At 41.7% G+C, this 24,947-nt stretch overlaps 1 protein-coding gene across 2 annotated transcripts in view; it reads right to left on the bottom strand.

The window, feature by feature from the left end:
* Nucleotides 1-24,191, bottom strand: part of SYT9 (synaptotagmin 9) — a 189,784-nt gene extending 165,593 nt beyond the window's left edge. For both annotated transcript variants that reach the window (XM_036259287.1, XM_036259286.1), the window contains exon 1: nt 23,879-24,191. In XM_036259287.1, coding sequence (XP_036115180.1) covers nt 23,879-24,023 — 145 coding nt within the window. In that variant the 5' untranslated portion in view covers nt 24,024-24,191. The remainder of the gene's footprint in view (nt 1-23,878) is intronic.
* Between the last annotated feature and the right edge of the window lie 756 nt (nt 24,192-24,947).

Below are 24,947 nucleotides of genomic sequence, written 5' to 3'. Positions count from 1 at the left end.
GAGTATATAATTATGATGTGGTGAAGCGGTCTTTGAACTCAGTTTACGTGGGCTGCTCAGGATATGTGCTTTTTCCTGGAAGTGTACATTTAGGAAATATTTAACTGTAGAACAAGGGAGAATTGATGGTAAAATATTCCAAGCAGCTAATCTTATAATTGACACTGTGATTTACTTTGTTATAGCTCAGCTTCTGGTTTTGCACTTTAAATCTCAGAGATCTTATAGCTCCTCTGAGAGCAAGAAGAATATCCTAAAGTCAGCAGCAGCCAAAATCCTACACAGAACTGCAATCAGCACCTCAGCGGCCCCCTCTCGGGAAGTGTGTGGCTGCAGGAACCCAGGGCACCTCTGTACAATGGGGTGGTTCTAGCCCATCCTTTGCTACGGGCTCCAAGTGGGGGATGGGAGTACTGCTGTCTCACCAGCAGTCCCAGCCCATGCTACACAGTCCAGAATGGCTCTGCCGTATTCTAGCAATAGCCCCCAAAGTATATTTTCAGAAATGCATGGTTTGTCATAGGTATGGGCCTCTGCTAAGGTACCTATTGGGGCCAAAGGAAAATGCTTCCTAAATTGACATAAAGAATGTGCTTGAAGCTAAAATATATACTGGGTTATTTTACACTGGAACAAAAAAAATTGTTCTCTGTCTTCTTCCAAACTTCTATAACAATAAAATAGCTTTGTCATGACAGCATTCACAGATGCAAGGGAAGAAAGGCTACTCCTGTAGCTGAACAAAAGCTCATGTAGTGGCTATTATGCCTCAGGTTTATTCTTTTATAGGTCCTCCCTCTTCAGGTAAAATCAGGGTCCTTAAAGGTAGAGCCCTTGCAGCCTTCTCTCATTAGCATTTTATGAATTTACTAGGCTTTGTAATTTTTAATCTACAAATGTTTTCCACATATGATGATACACACACATATATTTCTTGTGCATCTAAACATCAAAGCCAATACCTTCTCACAGAAACAGATTTTCACAAAAAAATTAATCTTAACTGATCCAATTCATCATCTAACAGTGGTTACCAAGGATACCAAATAACTGAAATCACTTGACTCCAATTTGCTTGTTAATCAAAAGATACTAAGAGAAAGCTGTGAAGAATTACTGTTGTCTAAGTAATCAGGTGAGAAACAATGCCCCCTCCCACTATCCCCAAGTCCTGACTTCAGTTAAAAACATCCCAGGCTATAATAACCACTAAAAACAAGCAAAGCTTTTTCTAGGATTTGATATTCAGTGATTAGTATTTAGAAAAATGACCGCTAATGGTTTCACTTTCATTCACTTACTGATAAAGCACTGAACTGAGAATGGCTACTGATTCGATCTTCTTCTAAAAGCAGATGATTCTCACCATGGCAGTTAATTGAGCATTTAGGTAATCTAGCTGAATCTCTCCTAAATCGAATGGCCCATCACCATGCATGTATTAATACAGGGCAGCATTAAACAGATGAGCCTAGAATATGTACACCCAAAACAAAAATTGCTCCCTCTGGCTAAAAGGTCAAGATAATTTTCCTTTGAAAGGTACACATAAGATTAAGCATTGTCCATAATGTACTACTGTACATTTAAAGAAGGACCAAAGCATTGATAGTTTCTCTTCAAAAGGTACAATCAAGTTTCTTACTGATTAGTGTATTTCTTTACACTTTAAGAATATTAATTATATGTCATTCATAGCAACAATTCTGTCCAACTTCGTGGTTTGCCTTCATTTTGCTTATAATACCTTTTGCAAAAGAAAGAGAATAGTTCTGCTGTTTGTTTGTCAAAATCCATCAAACTTGTCTATTATGGTTGTTGGCTTTGGGCTCATGCTAAAGAATGTTTCACTTACCTAAAATATAACAGAAACTGGTAGTTGCCATCCAATATCTACTTTTCCAAATTAAAAAAAAAACAAAAAACTTGAAATTTAAATTGTATTTTGAATGACATGATAATAAGCCAAAGGACTACAGTTCCAAACTTTCCTTCTACCTAGGTATGGCCATGTGCCTAGATTCTGATCAGTGAGATGAGAGCACAAGTGTTGAGAAGGACTTCCAGAAAGGTTACTTAAGGACAGACTCAGGTTGGAGGTGGGGCCTTTTGTCTTTCCCAGAAACACAAATGTGAGTGCTGGCATTCCAGCAGCCATGTAGGCCCAGGAGGGGACTTTGAGTTAGAAGCCATGCACTCAAGAAGGCAGAATAGAAAGTGAAAGGAACCTGGGTCTTATGACTACCTGGTGCCTCCCAGATCTGGGCAGCCTACCTCTAGATCTAAACACACGAGATAGTTTTTAAAATGTACCTTCTGTTTAGCCACTAATTGTTTTTCTGTCATACACGGAGAATCCTGATTATAAATTATTTTATCCTTGCTTCAGAATTTTAATGGTTTTATTGTTTGTAAAATTCAAAACACATAAAAATTTGGGGGAGTGGAGCAGAAATACAATAATTAGCCAAACAGTTAGCCAATTATCCCAATGCCATTTACTGAATCATCTACTTTCTCCCCCAATGATTTGAAATGCCACCTTTACCAAATACTAAACTGCCAGGTTACTTTGTTTTCATTCCATTGGGGGGGAGGGTGCCTATTTTCCAAGAAGTGAGAAGTACAGTTATCTGCAGAAAGTTGAAAGAAGAAGTAGAGCTAATGATGACCGGAAGAAAGGCAAGGAAGAGGTCAAATGACAGAAGAACGATCAGGCAGCACTGAGGGCCCAGCTGGGATGAGAGTCTCCGTATTATAGCAGGAGGGTTAGCAGGCTGGACTCTGCATCCTCAAGGCCCGCATTCCAATTCTGGCTCCATGACTTACTAGCTGTGAGTCAGACAAATCACTTCAACTGTGTATGCTTTGAATTCCTCCTCTAAAACTGAGATAACACCAGAACCTACCTCAAGGTTTCCATATTAAATGCATTATTATATCAAAAGCGTCGAACAGTATCTGGCATTAAGTTCTATTACGTATCATCATCAGCGTTATTAATAGTTATAATGTCATCGCTACTGTCATCATCAATAGTATCACCATCATCATCACACCAGCATTCTTATTATTAAGGTAGCAGTTTTTCTGTTTCCTAAGTTATTATCAAGAATGATGTTAAATTTTATTAGATGATTTTGGGGCATCACCTGAGATGATTACCTTTGTTCCCCTCAAAACTTATTGAGAGTGAGACACCATTTTACACCCACTAGAAAGGCTAACATAAAAAAGATAGATCATGACCAGTGTTGGCGAGGACACAGGAATGGGAGTCCTCACACACTACTGACGGGAATGTAAAATAGTGCAGCCGTTTTGGAAAACAGTTTGGCAGCTCCTCAAAATGTTCAGCACGGTTACCATGTGACCCAGCAATTCCACTTATAGGTATATACCCAAGAGAAGTTTCAATAGATACCCATGCAAAAACTTGCACCTGAATGTTCTTAGCAACAGTTATTTATAGTAGCCCCAAATTGTAAACAACCCAAATGTCCACTAACCGGTGAATGGAGGACTCCGATATGGCATACGTCCATATAATGAAACACTCATCAGAAGTAAAAGGGAAAGAACTAAGGGCACATGCTACAACAGGGCTGGACCTCGACAACAGGATGCTCAGTGAGAGAAGACAGCCACAACAGAGCTCCCATACTGTGCGATTCCATTTGTATGAAATGTCCAGAAAAGGCAAATCTATGGAGACAGAACATGGATTGGTGGCCTGGAACTGGGATTAACAGCAAATGAACATGAGGGATCTTACTGGGGTGAAGAAAATGTCCTAAAGCTGATTTATCATGATGCTTGCACAACTTCACAGATTTACTAAATAATCACTAAATTGTATAATAATCACTAAATTGTATAAAGTGGGTAAATGATATGACATAAAATATGCCTCAAAAAGTGTTTTTCTTTTTTTTAAATAAGGGAATGCCTGGAGATTGAGAAAAATGTACAAAGTTTATGTTACTTATTTTGTATACACATAGTCAGAAATTTAAACAAATCCCTGGTTGGTGTTGCTCAGTGGTTAGAGCATTGGCTCTTGGACAAAAGGGTCGCAGGTTCAATTCCTGGTCAAGGGCACTAATCTGGGTTGCAGGTTTGATCCCTGGCCCTGGTTGGGTCACGTGCGGGAGGCAACGAATAAATGTGTCCCTCTCACATCAATGTTTCTCTCTCTCTCCCCTCCTCCCTACCTCCCTTCCACTTTCTCTAAAAATCAATGAAAAAAATATCATCAGGTAAGAATTAACACCCCCCACATTAAAACAAATATATATAACAAAACAAACCTTATCATTGTAATAATAGGTTTCCTAGTGCTTTATCATTCTTATATTCTTGAAATAAACCCTACGAGGTTATAGCACATCATTATTTTAATACAAAGCTGAATTCGTTTTACTATTATTTGACATAAAACTTGGGTATTTATGTACCTGAGATTTTTATATGCATAAAAATCTTTTAAGAATATTTTTCCTATTGTTTTTTATCTCTGTGATTTTAATTTTATTTTATTTTATTTTTTTAATTAATTAATTTATTTTCTATTAATTAATTTTTGTTACAGATGTTTCTCCTTTTCCCCCCACTGATTCCCCCCTCCTCCTCCCTCCCTGCCCTGTCCCCAGTTTGTTGACCACTGTTCATGCACACATGCATATAAGTTCTGTGGTTCATCTCTCCCCCAACAACCCCTCTTCTGGGGATTGTCAGTCTGTACCCCACTTCCACGTCTCTGGGACTACCCCATTCCTCAGACTGTTATGTTCATTATATTCCACAAATAAGTGAGATCATATGATACTTGTCTTTCTCTGTTTGGCTTGTTTCACTTAGGATGATACTTTCCAGGTCCCTCCATGTAGTCTCAAAGCATAAGAGATCTTTCTTTCTTACAGCTGCATAGTACTCCATTGTGTATATGTACCACTGCTTTTTTGTCCATTCGTCTACTGATGGACATTTAGGCTGTTTCCAGATCTTAGCTATTGTAAATAGTGCTACTACAAACATGGGGGTACATATATTCTTTCTGATTGGTGTTTCAGGCTTCTTAGGATATATTCCTAGAAGTGGGATCACTGGGTCAAATGGAAGTTCAATTTTTAATTTTTTGAGGTAACACCATATTGTTTTCCATAGTGGCTGCACCAGTCTGCATCCCCACCAGCACTGTACTAGAGTCCCCTTTTCTCCACACCCTCGCCAACAAATGTTGTTTGATGATTTGTTGATGGCGGCCATTTTAACAGGTGTGAGGTGATACCTCATTGTTGTATTTTTCCTATTGTTTTTGTTAGACTTAGTATCAGTATGACACTAACCTCATAAAGCAAATTGAAAAGTTTTCTATATTTTTTCTGTGTTGTGAAATAGTTTTAAAAGTACATGAATTGTTAAGCCTCTCCAGAGAACAACTTGATAATTTTGTATCAAAATATTTAATGTGTATAAGCCTACATCTAGCAACTCTAATTATAGTTTTTTAAAAAAAGTAACAGTGATTCTTTCTGAATAGTTTGCTTGTGACCTTTACTTATTTCTTGTGCTAATTTAAAATGTTTTTCTTTTTTTGCAATGAGAATTTAAAACAAATATGCAATAACTATTGTTCCAACAAAAGAAAGGATGATGCTTTACTTGATATTTTAATAGACTGATTTATACAAATATCTGGGCCTATAGCTTTCTATGAGTAATAGTTCTTATAATGTTTTCTAAATGTTTTTATACCTGCTCTGAGATGTTTATACCTTCCATTCAATTTGTATTTTCACATCATTGGCATATATTAAATTTTCTTATAAGCTTTTTAATCTCTTTTATATCAGTTATTTAATCCCTTTTCTCATTCCTTTTCTTTATATTCGTGTTTTCTGACCTTTTTTTCTTGGTCACAATAGCAAAATACTTACTTAAAATTCAAAGAAACATACCTTGGTTTTGTTTACCAATACGACTTTTTCTTTGTTTTTTGTTTTTTTCACTTTCTAATTCATTAATTTCTTTTGGTTTCATTAACGCTTTCTTTGCATCTTCATTTTTTGGTTTACTTTATTTTTCCATTTCTAGGTTCTACAATTTAATGCTTGGTTTATTTATTTCCTATCATTCTATTTATTTACTATAACAAGTTCAAGTTATGAATTTTCATCTAAATACAGCTTTGGCTGGACTCCACAGTTTTGAAATGTGTACTCTTATTTCCATTGTATTTTCAATGGTTATAATTTTGGTCTCTATTTCTGATCTTTTTTTTTAACTGACAATATCTCTGAAAAAGTTCAGTTTTTAGGTGTTTAGGGTGTTGGTGGTGGTGTTTCATGTTGCTGATAGCTGATAGCTATATTGCATTATGGTTAGTAAGTGTAGCCCAAACATTTCTGAGCCTTTGGAATTAATGTTCCCTTTCCATGTCCTGATCAGTTAGTTCCCTTTTTAGACAGTAACCACTTTTTTGGAAATATTCTACAAACATTATTTTTCTCTTGGTGAATAGAAAATTCCTTAAGTATTTCATACAAATTAAACTTTCAATGACACTTTTCTATCATCTATGTATGTATTTGACTATATGAAGTGTCATGTTATTCGTAAAGTTTGGTAGTCTCCCCCTACAATTCTGACTTTCCTAAGTTCTGAAGTTTTAACAAACTCGGTTCTGTATATTTCAATATTGCTTCATTCCTTAAAAGTTTATGGCGAAGTCTTCATTGTTTATTGTACTATCCATCAATTCGAAATGTTTTCCTTACCAGCATCCTCCCTTCAGATGAAGATCAAGAAACTAGTAGGAGGTGGCCACATTCCAACAACCACACTGTCTCATTTCACCAGGATGATTAAGGCGAGGTTACAGTGGCCTCGAAAAACCACCTGCCAGATTTCAGGGACTGTTTGGCTTTTTCTTTTCTTTAAAAAAAGTTTTTTCTTTGTCTTCAAAGGGACAGACATTCTTTGGTTTGTAGCTTCCTATTTTTGAATCCAGACCAAAAACAGAAAATGCAACTGAAATTTCTTTGTTGGAATTTTTTTTTTAATTCAATAACTGGCTTCTATATTTTCTTTCTGTGTTTCTCTGAGTCATTTGTATTAAAAGCCAAATAGATGCTGTTTTGCAAGAAACAATAAAATAAGCTGTACTTAATGATTTCTATGTTCCATTCAGTATATTTATTATAGGAATGTTAGTTTAATTAGCACAAGGCTTTGCAAAAAGAGCAGATAAAAATATACAATGCACAGATATTTGCCCTTGTTATTTTAATATATTTAGTGAAACTCCTTCTTGAGCATTTAAAGATGAGGTAGTGTAAAGCCAACTCTAGTCCTCCTGACATTTCCCCATGTTCAGAGCTGCACTATTAGCCACTATTTACCACCTGCTGCTCCCAGGAGCTTCCCCATCAAATCCGATGACTGGGCACTGTGACCACAGCCCTGAACCATGGCCTCTTACTATAAAGGCACACGCTATAGAGCTCTTGCTTTGTGAATCTGTCCAACTTAACTTCCTAATTCCCCCGTACTAAGGCACTGGTAGGACAGTTGTGATGGAGTCACTGAAGCGTAAGACAGTATGAAAATTAAAAGATCATAAAACCAATGTAATGAAAAGGAGCTGCTATTTTAATCTTTGTTAGCCTGCAGAGTGGATCCTCTCAAATTGAACCTCTAGGGATTAGATTCCCTCCTGGAAAAGCCTACGGTAATCCACACGTAAATGTGCTCTAAAGCAGTGTGGAGTTAGGATCAATGGTGATTCTACCCACAGCAGCTGGAAGGAAAAATGAAACACTTGGGGATTTTCTAGTTCTCTTTGAGGACTCTCTCTGAAATGCATTCCATAACATGATGAATTTTAACTCCCCGAAAATGAAAGTCATTCACACAAAGCACTTTAAAAGCCCTGGAAGAAGGATGACCTATAAATTCAGGATATTACAGTATACATTAAATCTAAAGTAGTGGCAGCAGTGGAACAGATTAAAGAAAAGCAAACAACAGCTTTCTCATTCCCTCTGAAATAATTCGGGAAGCCGCAGAGCTAGCTCAGCTATGCCATCCACTGACACCCATAGTATTTGAAACATTCAGAATGGAAAATATGTTTGACCTAAGATTTTCTGTAAAGTGTTCAAAGTGGTTCTAATGTGGCCCCTCTTTCTTTGTTTCCCAGGTTTCTCTGACAGGAAGTGGACACGTTGGCAAGAAAGAGTGATAGCCTATGGAAATCAAGCAACCTCATTCTCAAAGTCCACAGCCTACATAGAGTTTTCACGCAGTTTATTTACAGCATGGCTATCTTAAATTAAAAATAAATAATAATCACATTACTACAAGCCTAGCAAGAAAAAAAACAAAACAAAACATGATTTTAGTGCCAGGATGCTATCATTACATCCTACAGTTAAATTTTATAGGAAATATATTATTAGTTGCACCGACAGTAGCCATACCTACTAATACTTTGAGAAACCTCCCACTGTGGTTAAGAAAATAAGGATCAATGACAGAGAGTAAATGCACTTTTGTGCTTGGATTTCCTTGCCTCATATTTTATAACAGTTTTATATGAATGGTTAGAGCATTTTTACAATGGGGCTGTAAAAAGTAATTTCAACCCATAAAAGCCATAAACGCATGTCATCTGCAGCCCTGGCTGCACACCAGACTCTTGTGTTGAGATATTTTAGGTGTCAGCCCAGGAGATTGTGATTTAGTCAGTCGGGGGAGAGGGCACTTGTATCTTCAAAAGTTCCCCAATTGATTCTGATGCCTACCTGGAACTGAGCATCACTTTCAAAACCCTCCCATTTAGAAGTGGCCTTAGAATGCAACCATTTTTCACTCTCTGATTTCCAGTAACTTCTTTCCAATGGTTCCACCACCAGTTAACTTCCCTGGACATCGGCATCAGATCTCGTACACACTTTCAAACTTAAAGCATTCATAGTTCATCTTATTATTTTCCCATAAAACATGCTTGACTTTCTGTTAGTAAACCTGATATATCACATGACCATCCTCCCAGGTACTTATACCAAAAATTTGGGAATTGAGATCCCTCCACTTCATTTCAGTGTACTGACTATTTTACCTGTTGAATTTTTTTTAATATCTATCCCCTCTTCTTCAACTCCATTTCCTTAAAGCATTCCTTCAACATTTCGGCCTAGATAAATACGAACAGCCTACTAGGTCTGGCGTTTTCTCTATAACCCCCCAGCTTTGCATCTCACGTTGCCTGAGTGCACCACTTACGCCACAGCTGCCCAGCCTCGTCACGGACGCCTGCTATTCTTCAGGTCACTCCCCCCATTTCTGGCTTGTTGTCACTCTCTCCAACACCACTTTTGTCCTAAGTTTTGGTTAATTCAATGCCTTCAAAACTCTGGTATTTCCACTTTTTTCCTTGTCTTTTTCAATCACTTGTCCTACACTCTACCTGAGGGCCTCACTCCCACGATCATACCCTAGACCCGGTCAGCCAACAACTGCGGCCCCTCTATAATCTCTGGCCCTCTCCTCTTCACTGTATTCTCAGTAAGCATCCCACCCAAGAGGACCTACAACCCACTAACCCTATCACCTCTCGACTATCCCTAACCGCCCACATGTCCACTTGACTCTCCTTCCTCAGATGAAACTTCAGAATCAATCACTCCAATCATCCCATTCTATACATTCTCAATTCTTTGCCACTCTTTCATAGTCATACATAAGCACAACCCTGCTCAAACAGACATTCCTGTCTCCTCATGCCTACACAGAGCTGCATGAAAGAAAAGCTCATACCTATGGTGGTGGATATCACTTTAAATTCATTATCACCAACTTCAAGTGGGTCCTTAATGTTGCCTGGCGAACATGCTCCACCTCCCTAATCCATTCACTCGGTCTCCTGGACTATCATTTATACCTTTCCTGTGTTCACGCCTCCATCACCTCCTAACCCATCCTCACTCTCAGCTGATAACCTTGCTGCTTCCTTTTTCACCCATAATGGGAAAGCAATCAGGAGACAAACTTCTTTAAGATCCCCAAACCATATCTCCCCCCAGGGCCCGTATACTCTGTGCTGACTCCATGACAATGAACACACCTGAAAAACCCACCTACTCAAGCTCATCACTCAGGCAGTCCAGTCCTCTATATCACTTTTAACTTCTCTCAAACATACAAACATGCAGTTATTTTGTCCTCTAAAAATCATCTTTTGAATTCTTCTTTTCTTTCACAACAAAACCAAAAATAAATAGTATTGTACATTTGTTTTCTTCTATTTCTTTTGTTCTCTCTTGAACAGACTCTAGCCAGACTTTCACAACTCCACTCACTCACCACTCCTCCAAAATCACTCAGTTCAAAGGTCACCAAGGAACCCTGTGTTGCTAAATGCAATGGTCAGTTGTTGGTCCTCATCTTACTTGACCTATCAGCTGCATTTCACACAAGGGAGCCTCTCTCCTCCCAGGAGTACCTTCTTCACATCCAAGACACCACAATCCTGATCTTCCTCCCATTGTACTTATTGATCCTTTCAGTCTCCTTTGTTGCTTCCTTCTCATCTCCCTAACCTCTAACGAGTTGTTTGACTTCTTTTCTTTTTAATCATCATTTGCCTGTTGGTGATCTAATCTCCTTTCTCAGCTTTAAATACCATCTTTATGCTGATGGTTCCTAAACGTACATGTGTAGACTAGACTTCTTCCTTGAATTCCTAGGAAGGAGATCCCAATACTTATTCAAGGACAAGGCTCCAGCAATGCTCTCTTCCTTATCCTACATCATGCACTTTTGTTCCCTACTAGGTCATTCCCATGACATCAGTGCTGTTATCTCTTACAATTTAAAACAAGAACAAAACCCTTTGATCTCACTTCCCTCACCAGCAACTACTAACCCACTTCTCGACTTTTGTTTGCAGAAAAACTTGAAAGAGTAGTCTATACTCATTGCCCTTAATTCCTCTCCAGTCAGTTTCTCTCAAGGCCACTCCAATCAGGCTCTTGTTCCCACCTCTTTACTGAAACTGACTGTCTACATCACTTCCAGTGACCCCTACATTACCAACAACAGTGCTCAGTGCTCAGTGCTCATTCTATTAGACCTCATGGTAGACTTCGGCACAGATATTTATTCCTTCCGCTTTGACAGACCTTCCTCTTCTTGGCTTTCAGGTCAACGCTCTTGCTTGGATTTTCTGGTCCCTCTTTATTACTCTTCTCTTGCTGGTTCCTCAACTTCCCTCCATCTCTTGGTGTTAGAGAGTTCCAGCACTCAGTCCTGGCCTTCTTCTCTCCCCTAGTCACACCACCTTCCCGAATCACTTCAGCCAGACTCATTTTAAGCATCTCCATGCCTACAACTCTCACATTGGTATCTCCTCTCCAGTCATCTTTCCCAAACTCCAGACTCATCTCCAACCTCCCAGTCTGTTCCCCTCTTGGCTCACTAACAAGCATCGCCAACTTAACACATCCAAAACAGCTCCCGATCATTCCACTCAAACTTTTCTTACAACTCACATTTTATTGCTCAGGCCAAATTCTTGGAGTCATTTTTGATCCCTCTCTGTCCTTCACACCCTACATCCATCCATCAGTAAACCTGCCAGCTCTACCTTCAAGCTACCTGGTAACTGACTGCTTCTCACTTCCTCCGCTGCTATCGCTCTGGGCCAAGCCACATCTCTCACACCAGCCACACTGCCGCTTGTCCCGATTCCACCCGTACTCTCCTACCGTCTGTTTTCTATATGGTGGTCAGAGCGATCCTTTCTCTTCCTAATTCAGATACTATTATTTCTCTGCCTAAAACTTTCTAGCAGCTTCCCAACTTCCTCGGAGTAAGATGGCTTACAGGGTCCTGTGATCAGCCTGCATCATCTCTTTGACCTCACCTACTACTTCTATCTTCCTTGTCAATCCACGGTAGTACCACTGCCCCTAGCTAGGACCTGAACATGGCAGGCATGTTCCTGCCTCAGGACCTCACACCTGCTATACCCCTGCCCGGAATGCTCTTCCCCTTCATCTGTGCATGCCTGTTCCCACATCCCCCTCTGACCTTTACTCATACATACATTTTCAGTGATGTCATTTTATTTCCCATGCCTTATTCTCTTCCCATGCTTTATTTTTCTTTTTATTACTGTGTAACATACTGTGTAGTTAATTGATGTATGTATTATCATTTTCTTATCAACATACATGTTTCATGGAGGCATGCTTTTTATTTTGTTTGGCTCCCTAAGTCTGTGATATGCACAATACTAGAACAGAGCCTTGCAGAGAAGATGCTAAATAAACATTCGTTGAGTAAATGAATAGCATCACCAGTCATAATCTCTCCAATCAACCTTCGTACTGTCTCCAGAATGATTTAATTAAGAGAGAAATCCGCTTGCCTCAATTTTCAGCTTAAAACCCTTCAAGGGCCAGAAAGCCATAGTTGATACAAACTGAAATGTCTTTGGTGGCAGGCATATCCCATAAATGCGGTAAGTGAAGTTTATGTGTGCGGGATGTGTGTGCGTCAGGAGTGGATATGAAAAGTGGAGAGTATATGACCCACCCAAGAAAATTCAATTTAATTATTTTTACCAAATTGTACTGGCTACTTGGCAGCCCCTGTGTGTAGAATAAAGAACCATCTCCACCGCACAGCTCGGTAGGCACTAGGCAGACCTGCCACGCTTACTCTCTGCTGAGCCTGAGACAGGTTAGTAAGCCAGAGGAAGAGGAAAACTGAGACAGACAGTTCAATAGCCAAGCAGCTGAGAGCCATCTAGTAAATAGAAAAATCCTATCTTCCCTAACCAAGGACACTGAAGAGTAAATGGTTTACACCTCTCCCCAACCAGAGGGTAAATAGCTTAAATCACCACTCAGGGAAACAAATAACAGAAATCCAATTAGTGCCATTTGTGCCAGCCACACCCAGGGACAGATGAAGTCAGGGGAGTAAGTCTCATTTATGGGCATCAACATAAAGCTGCTGAATATTCTATTGGGATCCTTCCCTAAGACCTCCCCTAAAACTCCTGCCTTTAAAAACAGATAATAACCCTCAAGACAAAGACCCAGTACTAGCTCTCTCTGGAGCACACCCACACCTTTCTCCCCTCTCAGGCAGCATCTCCTAAACACTAAGGGTCCCCATGAAACTCTCAACCAGGGGAATAACAGGCAGCAGCAGCTCATCCCAGGCTTACCCTCTGAACCTGTCTCCAAGGCCCCCTTTTCTCTGACTTCCCAGTGAGCTAACAGCAGCCCCTCCTTGGCTCACTTCTTCCCTACAATATTTCTAGGGAGTCAAAGCAGAGCACACCTAGGCCCTCTCCTGTTGCTTCTTCTACCCTTAGCCCTTCCTTTGTTTCCCTGTCCCCAGCTTTAATAAAGGTACTCTCAAAATCACCTGGACTTGTTCTGTGAAATCTTTCCTGCATGAAGTCAAGAACCCCTACACATTATCAGCCGGCCCCAGGCAGACCTGCTCCAGGCCGGGTCCCTTTCTGGTGACACTCCCTATAACATCAGAAGAAAACAGGCTACATATCCACAAACTGAGTAGTTGCAATGCAACTAAACATGTTGCTTTTTCATTATTAAATAACCAGACAAGGAAGGAAGATGTCACTGTTGGCATAGTCTGAAATGATATATGGAGCCCAGATGTTTGAGCCAGATGACTAAACTTACTAAAGGCAGTTTTTACAACTAGATGAGGTAATTATATTTGTGTTTCAGGGTGACATGATTAGGGATCTAAAATAGGCAATCTCTGCGCTGGCTAGTGTGGCTCAGTTGGTTAAGCATTGTCCCATGCACTGAAAATGTCGCCAATTTGATTCCCGATCAGTGCACATACCCAGGTTGTGGGTTCAATTCCCAGTCAGGGTGCATACGGGAGGCAACAGATCAATGTTTCTCTCTCACATCAATGTCTAGCTCTCCCTCTCCCTTCCTATCTCTCTAAAATCAATAAAATTATATTTTAATTAATTAATTTAATTGAATAAGTAATTCTTCATTCGGTGATTCCAATCTGTCAGGACTTTACCTTGGACAGGAAAAACATTTTCACCACCAACTTAAGCTCACTTCCCACGCAGAACCAGAAAGACTTGAGCGCTCTCACAGAACTTACCCCGTCCTGGAATCTCCTGCAGTACTTGGCTGAGAATGGATCCATGAGAATCATCATAGGAAAGTGTACTTCTTTCAAGATTCCTGCATCAGACTGCTCTAGCCCAAGTCCTCCGTGGGACTTTTCAATGGCATACCAGAACTTCCATGATCCGACCCGTGTTTACCAGAAACAGACTCATCCCTCAACAGTCCCAACACACACACTTCTTACTTTTACCAGAGATCGACTCTGTCCTGTCTTAGGACCTTTGTAAATTCCGAGACTGTCCTTCCCACGCAGGCATATTCCAGGCAAGGTGCCCACCCAAGGGTCAGCTTCTCGAGGAACCCTCTGCAGACCGCTCAAGCCAGAGAATTACTTCTCTCCTCTTTGGGCTCTACACCCAGCACATATCTCCCTTCTTGTCCTTATTTTATTCGTTGTAATCATTGTTTTATGTCACTTCCACAGAGGCAATAACCATGTCTAATGTATCTCTGAATTACTGATGCCTAACCTAGTACCTGGCACTTAAGAGGCACTCAACAAGATCTTTTTAATTTAACTTAATTATAATTAGAAGAGAATGATCATATCAGTGGGGGTAAAGTAAAGACTACATAAGCGCTGGAAGGGAAGGGAGGTTGGAAAGAGGGAAAGAAAACATAAATAAAAAGATATCCAAGTTATGTAACAACAAAGTGTTTTCATGTTTCATATACATAAAGGCAGCACTTTGCATTGGAAAGAATGTTACAATGAGTCAGTTTTTATCTCTTTGCCATTATGGGCAGAAAATGAAAAATTCTAACTTCCCAACATTGTTCAGTTAAAGCTTAACCCTACCCCCACAAAAAAGAATGTTACAATGAATCCCTATTTCCTGATGCACCCCTACAACTTTAAAGGCAGTCTAGTTAGTATAATGGATTGATTAGAGTCAGACAACCTGAGTTCATTCACTATACAGTGCTCTTCCTATGAGCTAATTTAACAAAATATTTATATTTTAATTAATGCAAGAAAAATATTAAGATTCTCAAAAAAAAATAAAATAAACTGGCAGATGGCACAGAATAAACACGGAAAAATTATGTAAGAGGAAATATAAGTAGATTTAAAATATTCAATTCTACCAACAAGAAGTACAAATTGAAACAACAATGAGGTAGGTACTTTAACAAGCACAACAATTAAATAGGCATATGTATGCCCTGTTAAACATACACATGCCCTATTAAATAGCAACCTTGAGTTCACGTTACACCACCTAATGCTAGTGGATTTACTGTTGGCATGTAGCAGGGCTTAAAGGCATTGATCTACGGAAAGCAATTCAAGCCCATAGTTGATAATTTATCATTAAGAAAATTTCCCAAAAGGGAGTAGGGTACTATAAATCTAAAATGTTATTTATAGTAATGAAAAATTAGAATCTAGAATTCCCCAAAAAATAGTTAAGTGTAAAAGGTATGTCTATTCTTTGGAATATATATTGTCATCACAATAATTGCACAATTGTTCATTATGGAACAATTCCTAACAGTAATAGAAATAATGGCTAATACTTATTGAGCATTTTCTATGTGCCCAATATTATGGTATTTCACATGCACTATGAGATAGGTACTAATAGAGGGTTGCCAGACTTAGCAAATAAAAATATAAGATGCTCAGTTCAATTTGGATATGAGATAAACAACCATAATTATTTAATATAAATATGTCCATGCAATATTATCTGTTGCTTATCTGAAATTCAAATTGAACTGGACTCCCTGTATTTTATCTGGATACTAATAATCCATTTTACTGATGAGAAAACGAAGACACAGAGACTAACTTACCCAGGGATGTACAATAAGTAGTAAAAAAAAAAAAAAAGCTGTTTACAAAAAGTAGAATAGAAAACTTTCTCTATGAATGATTACAAATGGGTGAAACAGGCATGCTCGTGGACACGCTGACAGGAAACATGACAGGTGATGCAACTACCACCAAAACCCATTTTTGAGCATGTACCCTAGGCACCATGCTGCAACAACCTCCCACTTCCGGTTTACAGATGAATCAAGTGAAGAGGTAAATATTTTGCTCAAGGTCACGAAGCTAGTAAGTGCAGGATTTACTAGATTCTGACTCCAAAGCTCTTGCCTATTCCATGTTGTCATCTTGATTTCCTGGGTGAGTTCATTTATTTCTCTTTCAGATGCAGTTCTATCAGTATTGATATAAAAGTTTTCATGTGATAAAGTACATGCACAGGATGACTATTTCAAGAAGATCTGCAAAATCTGCTTGTTGGAAATTGCTCTTGTCTAAAGCCATTCCTACAGCCAACCGATGAAACACTTAAAAGAAAAAGCCACGGTGCACTTTTATGGTTGAACCTATGATTTCATTTGGTAGAAATACATACTCCACCTTATCTTCTTTTTTTTTCTTTATTGATTTTAGAGAGAGGTAGTAGGAAGGAGGGAGAGAGATAGAAACATCAATGACAGAAAGAGAACATCAATTGGCCACCTCCTGCATGCCCCCTACTGAGGATTTGGCCCACAACCTGGGTATGTGCCCTGACTGCGAATGGAACCAGTGACCTCTTCGTGCATAGGTTGATGCTCAACTACGGAGCCTCACCAGCCGGGCTATAATGCATTTTATTGTAAATTCCGTATAGTCAATTAATTCTCATTGAATAATTTCAGTTTTGTTTTTTTCTTCCCTGAACTCTTATATTCATAGTCCCACTATGGTTGCAGTTGACCAGAGACTGTAATTACCCCACACCCCAGCCTTTGCATATAGGTCTGGAACCTGGGCCCTATTGCCTCACCTCCCATACTCTACCACAGGGCTGCTGGGCACAGGCCACACTTTGTCAACTCTCTCCTGGACCACACACCATTCAGCAACTGCTTTTGAATTTTGTTTCCTTTCATCCCCCCACATTCTAGGGCAGTGTCCAGAGTGCTATCTGCTCCAATTAATTTGGGAGTCAGTTCATCTCACCTCCAAATGGCATGCTCCCCACCTGTCACCGAGGTAAATTATGTTCCTGGAGGATTGTCAGCCTTCACATTTGTGTTGGCTCATCTATGACTTAATTTTTCAAAATAAGCTTAGCCCTAGCAGGGTGGCTCGGTTGGTTGGAACATCATCCTGTACACCAGGAAGGCTGCAGGGTCGATTCCTGGTCAGGTTGCAGGTTCCTTCCCTGGTTAGGGCACATATGGGAGGTAAACAATCAATGTTTCTTTCTCACATGGATGTGTCTCTCTCCATCTCTCTCTCTCCCCCCTCCTCTCTCTAAAATCAATAAACATATCCTTGGGTGAGGATTTAAAAAAAAAGTTTAAACCACTGAGCAACACTGGCTGGGCTCCAACTTATTTCTTAGAAAATGAGACTGCTCTCCCGCTTCTACCTCTCACTAAGCTCCTCCCCTTCCTCTAACATGCCAGCATGTGAACTTGTTAGTTCCTTCAAGTAAATCAGTTGAGAAGGAACTATGCATTTTTTAAAGCCAAACATATGGGAAAGCACATGCGCACACACAAACACAAAATCGCCAACATGCTGTTAGGGTGAAAGCAATGTCTATCTTCTTTACAGAACAGAGAATTTCAAGGGGATGGATATTCCTGAGGTGTCAGCTTAATTTTTCCCTGAGAGTTTAGCCCACATCAAAAAGTTTGTTCTTTTGCCCTGGCCAGTTTGGCTCAGCGGTAGAGCGTTGGCCCGCGGACCAATGAGTCACGGGTTTGATTCCAGTCAAGGGCACAAACCTTGGTTGCGGTTTGTCTCTGGCCCTTGTCGGGGTCATGCCAGAGGCAACCAGTCCATGTGCCTCTCTCATACTGATATTGTTCTCTCTCTTTTTCTCTCTCTCCTTCCCCCTCCCACTCTATCTGAACATAAATGAAAAAGTGTCCTGGGCTTTTGGTCGTGTATTCCAGAAGAGGCAGCTGGTCAAAGGGCTGCCTGTGATGCCTTTACCACAGTTAGCTTTTGTTTTTCCCTCTTGATAATTACCTAGTGACTAAACCACTCACTGGTCCATGTGGAATCCCACAGAGATGAAAACACACTTGTTTAAATAAAATATTTATGAAGAAGTCCCCAAAATGTCACTGAAGTAAATGCAAATTAGATCTTCACATATTATGCATCCAATATGCCACTCATTCCTTAGGAAACTATTTCCTGATTGCAATTAACATTAATTTAAAAAATTAATCTCATTGTGCATAATCACTTCAATGTCTATTCATAAAAATCCAGTGTTTTCAAATTGATTCTCTTTTGACTATCTTTGAAAATGTGGATTAAGGCCAATATTTAATATCTTGATTTTGGAAATTTTTCCTTAGAAACTATATTTAATTATTATTTTACATGTACATCTTCAATGAGTTACTTCTCTTTAATTCAATGTGACATTAATAAAATTTCCATACTATGGCCTTTTAATGAAATAGTAGTTGGACACGATTTTCTCAATTTGTTCTCCTATTTTCCCCCAATTGAGTGGACATCATAGATTCTCATATTTTTAAAGAGCCCACAAAATAAAAGTTTGGGATAATAATATCAAAAGAAAATTAAGAATCAGCTGGTTTGGGTAATAACAGTACAAGCATAGCAGTCAAAACCCCTGACATTGGATATCATCTTTCCTAATTTTGCAGAAAAGAAATGTGAGCTGAGCAGAATCAGGTGGGTTCATCCTTCACTTGATGGTCTTAACAGGTGTCCTCCACCTGGCTGTCATTTGAATCAGCTGAGGAACTCAAAAAATAACTGATACTTGTCCCTAGCCCCAGAGATTCCGATTTAATGTTTTAATTTTTGTTTGCTTTATTTTTGTTCATTTGGTAAAGCTCCCTAGATTGTTTCTAATGTTGAAATCCACTGGTCTAGAAAAAGCTTTTCCTGAATAGGGTTAGCGTCCACTTAGGAAGAAGAGTCTTCAGTGATGTGTCCTGAGGCCCTGCTTCACACCCTGACCAGGTGAACCAGAAAATGAAGAAAAGTCTCTAAACATACAAAGCTAGAATGTCAATGGAAAACCAGTATCCTGAATAATTCATAAAACTCAAATATTTCGTATAATTCAAATTCATATAATTCAAAAATGCATAACCAAAAACTGAGCTGAATCCTTAAAACTGCATAGAATTTAACCTACACTTATCGAAATAAAATCCAATATAGAAGTACAGAACAGAGAAAGTAGTTCTAAAGATGGCTCTGATGAAAAATACCTAGGAAATGTTCATTGGCTATAATTCCTATATCCTTGATGTATGTGATGTGTTTACCTACTTTGACTACTCAACCCTTTTCTTAAATGAACCATGGCCTTGGGCTAGTTTAGCTCTCTGAGCTTGAGTTTATTCATATACACCAATCTTTTTGCAGTGCCCCTCAAATTTTAGTGTCCCTATGAACCACCTGAGGCCCCTGTTAATACACAGAATCATATGCAGTAGGTTGGGGGTTTGGGGGAGGCAACCTGAGAGTCTGCATTTCTAATAAGCTCCCAGATGCTGCTGATGATGCTGGTCCACAGACAAATACTTTGAGCAGCAAGGTCTTAGAAGATGTTATGAGAATTAAATTAAGTGACCTACATAAAATGCTTGGCACAGACATGGTTGACAGCCTACAGAAGAAAAGACTTAGGAGTAAAATAATAGAACATGGTGAAAACCTAGAAGTCCCATAATCCAATCTTTTTTTTTCTTTTCCAGATGTGGAAACAAGTTGAGAAAAGTTAAAATAGCTACTTTCTAATAGCCAAAGGTATGTAATGAGAAGAGACATTCTTCCCCCTCCACCCTCCCCAAGAAGAGACATTCTTTTTGACGGCAAAATGTATAAGCAAGATCAATGGGTGGAAGTTAAAGACAGCTTTTCATTCCATATAAGGGAAAACCTTTTAACAATACATGCTGTCCTAAATCAACTGGCCTTCTTTAGGAGAGAGAATGAAGTCTCCAGTTACAAAATATGAACACAGGCCAGTTGATGATGTTAAAGAAGACATGCTTCAGGTCACTGTTAAACTATCTAACAAACACCACACAATAAATACAATAAAAAAATAAGTAAAACAGAAATCTCCTTTCCCTCCCCACTCCAACTCTACCCACCCTGAAATCGTCTTCTGTGAAGTAAATTGAGATGCTTAAGTCAAAAAGCTGGAGTCATCCTTAACTTCTATTCTCTCACTCCCCACATCCATTCCATCAACATATCCCAAAGCTGTACCTTCAAACCGTGTCTGTACTCCCAATTACTCTCACCGCCTCCATTAAAACTACCCTGGTCTAAGCCACTGTCTCCTCTATCTGGATTACTCAATAGCCTCCTAACAAGTTTCTCTGTCTTTGGCCATGATCTTCTGAAGTATTTTCTTAACACAGCAGCCAGTGTATTGCCACTTCTCTGCTCAATCCCTTCTGATGGTTTCACATCCTATTCAGAGTAAAAACCAAAGACCATATATAATAGTTTACAAGTCCCTACATGATCTTCCCCCTCAAGCCCTTGATCAGACTTCTTGTTATTCTCCATCTTTTTCACTCTGCTTCAGATGCCCTTGAACTCACTATTCCTTGAATCACATTAAGGACACTTCTACCTCAGGACCTTTGCACTTGCTCTTCCCTTGGCCATGAAGGCTATTCTCTGAGATTTGCAAGTTTATGTTCCACACTGTCAATACAGGGTGGGGCAAAAGTAGGTTTACAGTTATTTGTATGAAGACTAATACAACAACTAATAAATAATGATACAAGAATAAACTGTTTTTGCATACTCACAACTGTAAACCTACTTTTGCCACACCCTATATATGAAATAACCAAAAGACACCTAACAGAAGCATTCTGATTCCTTTCTACAGAATAAAGTGCCCACACTTAGCTTAAAGATCAGCACTTTCCTTTTCATGGTTGGTACAGATGAAGGACTGGGTGAGGCATTCTAGTTCCAACTGTGACTTAGCTTCTTTGTTTTAAAATCATACTTAATCAAATCCTCTCTTAACACCAAATTAAGGAAGAGCGCTGAAAGAATCGCCCTTCTGATATCCACCAGTCAGTAACCCAGGCTTATCCCACCTCCACTAAAATGAACAAACATCCTAGAATAAAGCCACTCTGCTGTCCTCAGGGAATGACATGTTTTCTCCTTTTAAAACCAAAGCACCTCAGTTGAGATTGAGAAAACCTAGCCACCGCTAGGTAGCCTAGGATGGACAACGGATAGAGAAAGCTGGAGTGTGGCATCCAGGTGGGTTCCTTTATCCAAAAGGAAGTCACAAATGTAGAGACAACTCCCTCTAGGGACTGCTGTCCAGGCTGCTGTGCATGGTGGTTCCGGTCCACACTGCACCACAGCGGAGGCACCATCCACGGTGTTGGTTGTGCAGCTGCTCCAGCCACTCAGCTTTTAGGGCTCAGAAATTCAAGACACTCTTGGCGTGTACCATCAAACAGCTTCGGAGGGATGGAGACAAATGCCTCTGATTTAAGAATTAATGTAGGCAAGAAGAAAGAGGGAAGTGAAGAAAAATTCTGGCCTGAGCTCAAGTGCCCTGGAAGAGGGTGCACTTCAAATGTCAGTTTCAGCCTCAGCTCCTCTCACCTTCCACTCACAGTCCCCTCAACTCCTTCCTCAAAAGCAGGATACATCCTGACACAGACCCACAATCCTGAGGGGCTGCCTCAAAAAGCTGTGGGCCGTAGTTGAAGAAAGCAGAGCAGTGCTTTCAGGAACTCAAAGAGCAGCAAGGCAGACGCTTATCTATGGCTATTTCTCAGGCAAGGAATCGGCTCTGTCTTTTGTAAGGAGCCTTTTCTGTGGTTCTTTCTCCAGGGCTGCCCAGTGCAGGAGCTGAGGGAGACCTAAGAACACGGAATCCAGATTGTGGGTGGAAAAGAACAGAGGCATGAAATCAGCCAAAAAGATGTTAGACATGCAACTCAGCAAGAGACCTCATCCATCTTCTCCCGTACAAAAGCCAAAGAGGACTGCTCATGGGGTAACAATGGGAACCCGTGGCATAGTCACAGGCCAGGAAGTGGGGCATATCTGCGGCACTAACACTTGCTTCAGATGAAGCATGCTAAATAATCTTCTTGTTCCTGCTGCTAAAGGACAGGACTTGCCCCACTCAGGACATCCTCCTGGGCCCCTCGTTCATGAAATGAGGCACACTCATTCATGTCTGTGATCTGTGCAGCACCCCACATTCAGCAACAAGCCACACAAAGTCCGGACATTAAAACTCTGGGGAAATCATTTGGGATCAACAGTATTTCTCCACTTGATTCTCCACTTTGAGTAACACATTACTGATCATCCAGTAAACTTAATTAATGTAACCACAGGCAATGAGGAACAATAATCTTTCTTTTGCAATAGGGAAAAAAAGGCTTTGAGTAGGGAAAATATGTTGTAAACTTTTAACAGATGAGTTCTCCTCACCCTACAGACTCATTTTGAATATACTATTAAGAAAATGCTATTTAAGTCAGGCTCAGTGTGTCTCTCTTCATGAATCAAATAATTCTCTAATTTATCCTTTGGGTAAGTGGATTTTTATATAACAGATTGGTTTAAAATGAGGTAAATTCATGCTGGATAATTTGCACAGCAATAGCTCAATTCCAGTATTTATACACAGGAATATTAGGAGAAAGGCCATTTTTTTCACTCCATCTTTAACAATCCAACCACAACACACTCTTATTTTATTAGTACTTAGGCTGAGAGAGTATTCGAAAAAAATAATTTCTCCAGGTGCGTAGAATCTCAAGTAAATATTTAGAAGCAACGTGTCTTCCAGTAACCGGCAGTGGATGAAAAGTCAGCCTTGGGAGACCCAGGGCCCTTGGGGAAAGCAAATGGCTCCACCAAAACTCGCTCCTCCAACCTTAATTGGTCAAATGCCAAAATAAATGAACTTTCCAAAGTTAGGAGCATCTCAACTTTTACCAGGGATAACTGCAGGTGCACAAGCCTTAACCAGAGAACCCACTGACCCAGGTGTGCCCAGCGGCGGCAGCGGGTCTTGCCAGGCGCCAGGCCCAGGCCGTCTCCAAGCCAAGGGATCCGCAGGGAACGGGTTCAGGCCCGACTGCCCGGGACCCGGGGCTCCCAGCCCTGGGCCCAACGCCGGATCCCGCCCCGCCCTTCTCACCCAGACCAAGGAAGGGAAATGGGCGCTTCTCCTCGAGGATGAGGAGCGCCCAGTGGGATTTAGTTGCAGCACGGGGCCGTTCCCAACTCCCAACTTCCCAGAGTTTTCCTCCGGCCTCGTCCCCCTTCCCAGGGCTCCTACGGCCGTCGCGGCCTCCCCTTGCCCAGAGCGCAGAGCCCGGGAAGTGGGGCGCAGAGCTCTGAGCTCTGGAGCCGCCCCCAGGAGCCCGAGCGTCGGTAGCGCAGGTGGCGGGCGTGGTCCCTCCAACCTTACTCCAGCCCACTCGGACTCGGCCTCCGCTCAGCAGCCTCCACCACGGTCCCCGCCCGGTTCTGGCATCAGGCCCGGGTGCGCTGGTTCCTGATCCCCTCCCCTAGCTCAGTGGCAACCCCTCCCCACCTCTTTCCTCTAGTCCGCGTAGCTCTTCTGCCTCAGGCCCTAGTGCGGCCCCAACTCCCAGCCCAGGGCCCTCCGGTCGCGGCGGGCAGTGACGGCGGCACTCACCTGGGTCGCGGAGCCGGGGTCTGGCGCGGTCCCGCAGGTGGTAGCTGAAATCCTGGCAGCTCTCGTGCTCCAGGGCCCCACGGGCACAGAGCTCGGTCAGTAGCTGCAGCGCCCGGTGACAGAGCGCGTCCCTGGCCCCGGGCATCGCCCCCCCGCATCCTCGGACCGCGCCGGGCAGGCGGGCGCGGGAGACAACCCTCCGCCTGCCAGCTCAGAGCCGCCGCCTCCGGGCCGTCCGCGCTCGCCGCCAGGGGCCCGCCGAGAAACGGCCCGAACCCCAGCCCCAGCCGGCCCGGCCTCCCACCGGTTGCATGCAGCTCCTTGCCAGCCGGTCGGTCGGGCTTTTTCTCTCTCCCTTCCGGCCCCTCCGTCCCTCCCCCGGCACCAGGAGAGGCGGCGCAGCACAGCCCAGCGCGCCCCGCTCCTAGCGCTCCGCCCGCCACTCGCGGCCGCCCGGGGCGGGGCCGGGTCAGGGGTGCGCGCCGCAGGGTAGTATCTCGGGGGTCCCAGCTGGGGCGCCAGCAGGGAACCCGGGGCGCTGGCCGGCTCCTGGAAGAGCGCGGAACTCGGCTCCGGACCTCGCTCTCAGAGCGGTCGCGCCCAGGATTGGAGAGTGTGAGCGGGTGCGCGCGCTCCGGGCGCTCTCGCTACCGCACCCCTCCGACCTGATGCAAACCAACCCCTTCCACCTCCCCTCACCGCAGATGGCCGAAGCACATTTTGGGGTGCGTTGCGGAAAAGGTGCAATCTGGACCACACCCGCCAGATCTGGAGCACAGTGCCGGCTTCAAACTTGAAAAGCGCCGCCTGTCCGTAAACCACGGGCCTAAAGGTGCTAGATGGCCAACTGTGAGGTATGGGGCCAAGATTCGCCATTAAAGGAAAGATTTCCCAAGCGCGGGACCTTGCCCAGCACCCCGGTGATTGGGAGAAGGTGGAGGCTCTCAGATCAGAACTAAGGTCAAGTAAGTGGCACCTGAGAAAGACATTAGGACTTACTTGGAGCTTTGTAGATCCTGGATGGTTTTCTAAGCAACTAGTAAGAAATCCGAGGATTGCCAACCTGTTT

Source organism: Molossus molossus, unplaced genomic scaffold (assembly GCF_014108415.1).
Source record: "Molossus molossus isolate mMolMol1 unplaced genomic scaffold, mMolMol1.p scaffold_m16_p_13, whole genome shotgun sequence".
Taxonomy (NCBI): domain Eukaryota; kingdom Metazoa; phylum Chordata; class Mammalia; order Chiroptera; family Molossidae; genus Molossus; species Molossus molossus.
The sequence above is the reverse complement of the archived record's forward strand: the minus strand, read 5'-3'. Positions and strand labels throughout refer to the sequence as shown.